Source organism: Priapulus caudatus, unplaced genomic scaffold (assembly GCF_000485595.1).
Source record: "Priapulus caudatus unplaced genomic scaffold, Priapulus_caudatus-5.0.1 Scaffold359, whole genome shotgun sequence".
Classification (NCBI taxonomy): Eukaryota; Metazoa; Priapulida; class Priapulimorpha; order Priapulimorphida; family Priapulidae; genus Priapulus; species Priapulus caudatus.
Window position 1 is genome coordinate 241,549 of NW_014577420.1, and position 7,308 is coordinate 248,856.

The 7,308-nt window shown below is 39.1% G+C and overlaps 1 protein-coding gene across 1 annotated transcript in view; it reads left to right on the forward strand.

Annotated features, from left to right (window-relative positions):
• The first annotated feature begins 1,932 nt into the window (after positions 1 to 1,932).
• LOC106809495 (acyl-coenzyme A thioesterase 9, mitochondrial-like) overlaps positions 1,933 to 7,308 on the forward strand; it is a 9,712-nt gene continuing 4,336 nt past the window's right edge. The window contains exons 1-6 of the mRNA XM_014812583.1: positions 1,933 to 1,976; positions 2,459 to 2,641; positions 3,622 to 3,725; positions 4,429 to 4,519; positions 5,375 to 5,412; positions 6,429 to 6,500. Of these exons, the coding sequence (XP_014668069.1) occupies positions 1,943 to 1,976; positions 2,459 to 2,641; positions 3,622 to 3,725; positions 4,429 to 4,519; positions 5,375 to 5,412; positions 6,429 to 6,500 (522 nt within the window). The 5' untranslated portion in view covers positions 1,933 to 1,942. The remainder of the gene's footprint in view (positions 1,977 to 2,458; positions 2,642 to 3,621; positions 3,726 to 4,428; positions 4,520 to 5,374; positions 5,413 to 6,428; positions 6,501 to 7,308) is intronic.

A 7,308-nucleotide genomic window follows, 5' to 3' on the forward strand; every position in this document is an offset into this window, starting at 1 on the left:
ATATGAACAAGGTAAGACAGCTAATCAATAATACTGCGCAAGGATCGTCAAAATAAAACGGGAAAAGTTTATTAATTCGACTAATACTGCAGCATGGTTTCAGCATTTACCCTTGTACGCTCTCCTTCTTTATCTGCTCTTGATATCATGCTCATGATAATTAATAATATTTATGGCAGTTGGATGTTTATGCCGAATATGAGTCACGACATACTGCAAAACAAATATTATATGATACTTGATAGCTTTGTGCTCATGCACTGATGAGGGCTTTCTGTGCGACGCAACGCGGGAAGAACCTGCTCTCACGTCACAGGCCGTTTCCCGCCAGGTTGGCCGGTTTGGCAGAAGATTTGATTTTCAACATTCATAGACCCAACATAAAGACGTGTTTAAATTATCACAGAGGCAACTAAAAAACATACGAATGCTTTGGTTATTTACGTTTTGATACTACTAGCGCTGATAGGTCTATGTCCCCCAGATTACTGCCGGAATTGTACCCTGGTAACTATCTAGCTGATAATGGTTAGGGGTAGGGTTAGGGTTATGGTTAGAGTTAGGGTTAGGGTTAGGTAGTAGGCGTAGGCGACTCCTTAGACTCGTTAGTGGAGTAGGCGAGTTACGGTCCGGCATATTAGATAGTAGTATTTAGTACCAGGGTACGTTCCGGCAGTACCCTGGGGGACATAGACCCTATCAGCCATACTAGCATCAAATAATTGTGGCAACAGCCGCGCGCGTCACCCGAGACATTCACAACAGCAGTTGAGAACTTTTACAATCGGTCCTGCTGATAATTGCCACTCCCCCTTTTTCCGGTGCCACTAGTCTATAGGCCTGCACTTACGGCTACAGTAATTCAGGCTCTAGTGTATGAATTGGCTCATTCATGAATCAGACAACTTATTAATTAGTACTATTCATCAACTAGCACCAAGAAACTGTTATTCGTTGAAGCCATAATGTGTTTTGGCTTTCTTCTTGCTGCCTATATGCTGCCACCATATTATCAGGAGTGGATAATAGGGATCTCTATTATCCACTCCTGATATTATCAGGGTTGATAGGCCTAGTGGGAGTGGGTTCCTCCCAAAGAAATTTAGATGTGGTAAGTAAAACCACTTGATTATTATACCTGTGATTTAGCAATCCAGTATTTTAAAAATGCTCTCAATGTACATGTAAGATGCCAGATTCGTTGTTTCACTTATTCTATAAGACTAATTATAGAATGGGAATTATTTTCGTATTCACAACACAGTAACTGTATATCTCTACACATGTTTTAGGAGTCTTTTAATGAAGGCGAACTCGTCCGGCTTATGGGGAAGTGTACATGCAAATATATTGTCCAGTTGCTGCCACGTCTGTATTCAAGTATGCGTGATACTAAAAATACCAACGCATTTCAAGAGCGTATGTATACTAATTATTTAATAAATGTATTTTTCTATTTTGTACATACAGATGAACCTAGTATTTAAGATTGAAATATTTCACTGTAGGCTCTGTTTGCATGAATACGTTGTTTTTCCCCATATTTTGTTAAAACGAGTTGAAAGCTCTATCAAAAACAGTCAATTCTCCAAATACTGACTACCTTGGGACAATCCATTTAGTTTGGGTTTCTCCTAAAGTTAAGTTTAGAAGGGGGCATCTTGTATGTCTCAGATGGCGTTGACTTGAAACTTACAAAAGTCGTTGGCTTAACTTGAGATTCTGTTTTGTGAGCATTCGGAATTTGACGAGTGACTGTATACCTAAGAATGTTGAAGATGCATTGACACTTGGCTGAAAAATTATAAGCATGTAAAAAAACATACCTATTGTTTTCTCATAATTACCAATCACATTGCTAATTGGATATTCAACAGCAACACTATTAATATTGATTCAGTAATGTACGTTCTGTTTCATCACCATATTCAGTTCGTGGTGAATGAGTCGAGTAGTGAAGCAACAGACAATGCTAGGTAAGTTCCACTGTTAAAGTTAGAGCAATACCTAGTTGCAGGCGATATTATATCTGAATATCATGGGTTCTGGTGATTAGATATTACTATACTTATATATATATATATATCAAGAGTGCATAATAGAGATTAATCTCTATTATGCACTTGATATACTATATATATATATATATACATATATATACTATGTATTTATCTGTGTGTGTGTGCGTGTGCATGTGCGTGTGTGCATATGTGCTTGTCAGTTGTGTGCGTGCGTGTATTTTGTACAATTGGGAATTCTGGCTATTTGAAAAGCATTCAATCAAGTCTGTAGTATGACACGTTATGACTGATAAGTAATAGTGACATAATTTGACATGGGAAAAAATTTAACCGCATAATTGATTACTTCAGAAAATTCAATTGATTCCCTCCCTCGTTTTCAAACAAAAGGAAGTGTATGTTCATAACGTTTTCATTGTTTATCATTCGGTGAACAGTGAAGCTGTCACTCTCTCACCAACGCTTGCAAACGCTGGAGCCACGGTACATGCGCGACAGCCATTCAGAGGCCTTGATTCCTCTCGGAAGCGACAAAGAGCTGAGAAAGAAATATGTTACTCCGACGAGCCCTAATCGGGCGCGCTTTGGCCGGATCTTGGAGGATCTTGATTCAATGGCCGGTGAGTTTAGCTGTTATCTGACAAACACGTTGTTTCGTGTATGTTGATCGTGTGTATAATGCCCTAATAACAATTATGTACCTGGTATTTGTAGCAGTACTGCAGCATAACCTCAAACCTCGTAGGTATATAGAACACATGTATTTATTTTTATTTTCATGGCACTACTATAGTTATATATTTTTTGTTCTTTCTCATCCAAGTATAGTATTACCTTACTTGCTATGATGAGCCTGTACTGGTATAATTTTTCACTGTAGCAGGTTGGGCTTGTACAGGATTATTTGCATAGAACATATTTAAATATGACAACCTGTTTTTTATGCTTTCAGGTCATGTTTTGTTTTACATTCAATAAAAATCTGATGAAAATCAATGCATTGCCTTTGTTACGGCTCTGGTAGATAGAATAGGTAAGTTTACCTTTTTTTACCAACTTTGCATTTTTCTTCTTTCTACCAACCTCTCTATATATGTTCAAAGCTCTTACGTTATCGACCGCGAGCTGGCAAACGTTTCAACATATGACCCATAGCGTGCGCGCGGGGCGACGCGGATATGCAGTTTGCATGTATTCCATGCCGTCTGCGTGGCGCCTAAAGCAAAAACGTGCTCTCCCCTTAGGGTGGAGGGACACACCCCCGATTGCTGTTCTCTGATTGGCCACTTTGCAAAAAAACGTCCAACTCGCCTACTTCAAGTTGGCGAAATTATATAGAACGTTCTAATCCTCTGACCGACTCGCTGCTATCGATCGGTTGGATGTATGACTTTTGCATTTACACTGCCGATTGTCAGTTGCCAAATTTCCAAGTTCGTACATTTCGGCAATTCGGCAACTCAAAATCGTCAGTGTAAACCCAGGCTTTGCAAACTCTGTTGCACACTTGGTTTGTATTTACTCGTGTAGTATCCAACTTTCTGTGATTTGAAGCTGTTCTTAATTTATCTGCTGTGCCCTTGATACTCTTATATTTTAGATATGCATAACACGGATCTAGTTGTTGATCAAGACATCAAACTAAAAGGCCATGTCAGTTGGGTTGGCAAAACCTCAATGGACATTAATATGGAGGTTGAACAGGTAGAAAAAACATGATAGTTTTTTCAAACCTTTTGACGGCTCCGTAGAAATCTTGTATTACTTTGTAATAACCCAACACTGAAAAAATTTCACATCCTCATAGACCCTATCAGCCATACTAGCATCAAATAATTGTGGCAACAGCCGCGCGCGTCACCCAAGACATTCACAACAGCAGTTGAGAACTTTTACAATCGGTCCTGCTGATAATTGCCACTCCCCCTTTTTCCGGTGCACTAGTCTATAGGCCTGCACTTACGGGCTACAGTAATTCAGGCTCTAGTGTATGAATTGGCTCGTTCATGAATCAGACAACTTATTAATTAGTACTATTCATCAACTAGCACCAAGAAACTGTTATTCGTTGAAGCCATAATGTGTTTTGGCTTTCTTCTTGCTGCCTATATGCTGCCACCATATTATCAGGAGTGGATAATAGGGATCTCTATTATCCACTCCTGATATTATCAGGGTTGATAGGCCTAGTGGGAGTGGGTTCCTCCCAAAGAAATTTAGATGTGGTAATTAAACCACTTGATTATTACCTGTGATTTAGCAATCCAGTATTTTAAAAATGCTCTCAATGTACATGTAAAGATGGCCAGATTCGTTGTTTCACTTATTCTATAAGACTAATTATAGAATTGGTAATTATTTTCGTATTCACAACACAGTAACTGTATATCTCTACACATGTTTTTAGGAGTCTTTTAATGAAGGGAACTCGTCCAGTTATGGGGAAGTGTACATGCAAATATCTTGTCCCAGTTGCTGCACGTCTGTATTCAAGTATGGTGAATACTAAAATACCAACGATCCAAGAGCGTATGTATACTAATTATTTAATAAATGTCTTTTTCTATTTTGTTACATACAGATGCACCTAGTACTTAAGATTGAAATATTTCACTGTAGCTCTGTTTGCATGAATACGTTGTTTTTCCCCATATTTTTGTAAAAACGAGTTGAAAGGTCTATCAAAAACAGTCAATTCTCCAAATACTGACTACCCTCGGGACAATCCATTTAGTTTGGGTTTCTCCTAAAGTTAAGTTTAGAAGGGGGCATCTTGTATGTCTCAGATGGCGTTGTACTTGAAACTTACAAAGTCGTCTGGCTTAACTTGAGATTCTGTTTAGTGGGCATTCGGAATTTGACGAGATGACTGTATACCTAAGAATGTTGAAGATGCATAGACACTTGGTGAAAAATTATAAGCATGTAAAAATACATACCTATTGTTTTCTCATAATTACCAATCACATTGCTAATTGGATATTCAACCAGCAACACTATTAATGTTGATTCAGTAATGTTCATGTTTCATCACCCATATTCAGTTCGTGGTGAAATGAGTCGAGTAGTGAAGCAACAGACAATGGCTAGGTAAGTTCCACTGTTAAAGTTTAGAGCAATACCTAGTAAGTTGCATGGCGATATTATATCTGAATATCATGGGTTTCTGTTTGATTAGTATATACTATACTATATATATATATATCAAGAGTGCATAATAAGTAGATATCTTCCTTACAAGTAAGAAAACTAGTTAGTTACCTAAACCACTTTGCTGATGGAGTCAAGTAAATATTTTCTGCATGTGTATAAGCCACACAAACTATTTTCATTTTTCTTTTTTCTTTTTACAGCTATAAGACCAAACCCTGTTGCACTGTCCGAAGACCAGGTAAGTTTATTTCGTCATTTTTAGCTCACTCATGATAGTCAAGTGCAGCTAGTAAAAATGACAAAGACCTCTGTCTTTCTGCCTGTTGACAGTAGTTGTAAAAAGATAAACAGCTTCTTATACGGTGTTCATGTTTACCACAGCAGAGCATAGTGATTTTTAATTTGCTCATGTTAGGAATGCTGTGCAGGGTTATAATACAAAACTGCGAAACACTGTATAGGTTTACAACCAATGCTGTAGTCATTTCCACGTTTTTGTGGTGCCGAGTTTGATATATTAGTCGCTGCATAAATTATTCTTCCTGAAACTCTGTATTGTTGCTATCCTATGATTTTAAGTCCTACACAGTTATTATAGTCTGTTTATATAATGCACTTGATAATAGCATGAGTAACATTACATCAGGTGAAAGCTGCATATACGTGAGAAAAATTACTTGTCGTTATATTTCTATGCAAGGAAAAATCCCACGTTTCTAAACAAGGGTGATTTGCACCTCTTTTAGAGATGGGTTTGACCCAGTCATATTTTGGAAGTGGTTTTGCAACTACCTTTTGGAGCTGGTTTTAAATACGGATTTTTGCAGCTAGCTTTTAGAAGTGATTTTGAATCCAGCTTTTTTTTCAACTACACTTTGGAGGTGGTTTTATATCCATTTTTTGCAACCATCTTTTGAATGTGGTTTAAACCCAGCTTTGGAGGCAAGTTATTTTAAGACAAGTCTTTTTCGTACCCAAGTTTGTTGTGAGTACCTTTTAGAAATGGGATTAAACACACACACGCATTATGTGTGACTCCCTTTTTGAGGTCGTTTCGAACTCAGCTGGTTTTGTAACCACTTTTTGGGGATGGGTTTGAACCCGGGACAGTGGTGGACAACTTGTCAGAAATGAAATATACCATTGTTTTTCGTGGCGATGCGACCGTCGGCGAAACCCGGGGTGTTCGAGTCGTGCGAACCTGCCAGTAATGGCCACACGTAGCTTATACCTACTGATGCTCCCTCTGTGTAGGTGCAGCTGTTGGTGGACATGGGCTTTGACAGGAGTCGCGTGGAACAAGCTCTGCGCTCGTCCAACAATGACGTCAGCATCGCCACCAACATCCTCCTGCAGGACTCCTGATCCCGGAATCGCCCCACCGTCGCCGCTGCTGAAGCACGTTCACTTGTCTCCCCACTGTTCCCGATCCAGTAGGAATCTTACTGAGTTGAGGTTCGCATGTTCACGTTTTGTCTGGCGGAAGGGGAACGTAGTATGCAGAGGTTTCTTTCGTTCCAGGGTTGGCTAGGAGCGTTATGTCGCTCTCAGCTGAGATGAGCAGGGGTCGTCTGTTCCTGGGTGTACATTTAGTATGCCAAAGTTAGCAGTTTTAAAATTTTACTACAAGTATCAAAACAGGGTTAATAGCGAGGTGGGTCGGTTCCTTGGGACGGTGGCACTGTTCCGTGATTGCACAAGAAACGTGTGTTGAACACAATCACAATGTTGTCATGATTCGAGAATTGCTAGGGAACATAAAAATTACCATTGTTCTAGAATAGCCAAGGAACATCCAAGTTGCCATTGTTCGATAATTGCACCAGGAACGTCACAATTGCCATTGTTCGATGATTGCACAAGGAACGTCAAAGTTGCCATTGTTTCGATAATTGCACAAGGAATGTCAAAGTTGCCATTGTTTGATAATTGCACAAGGAACGTCAAAGTTGCCATTGTTTCGATAATTGCACAAGGAATGTCAAAGTTGCCATTGTTTGATAATTGCACAAGGAACGTCAAAGTTGCCATTGTTTCGATAATTGCACAAGGAATGTCAAAGTTGCCATTGTTTGATAATTGCACAAGGAACGTCAAAGTTGCCATTGTTTCGATAATTGCACAAGGAATGTCA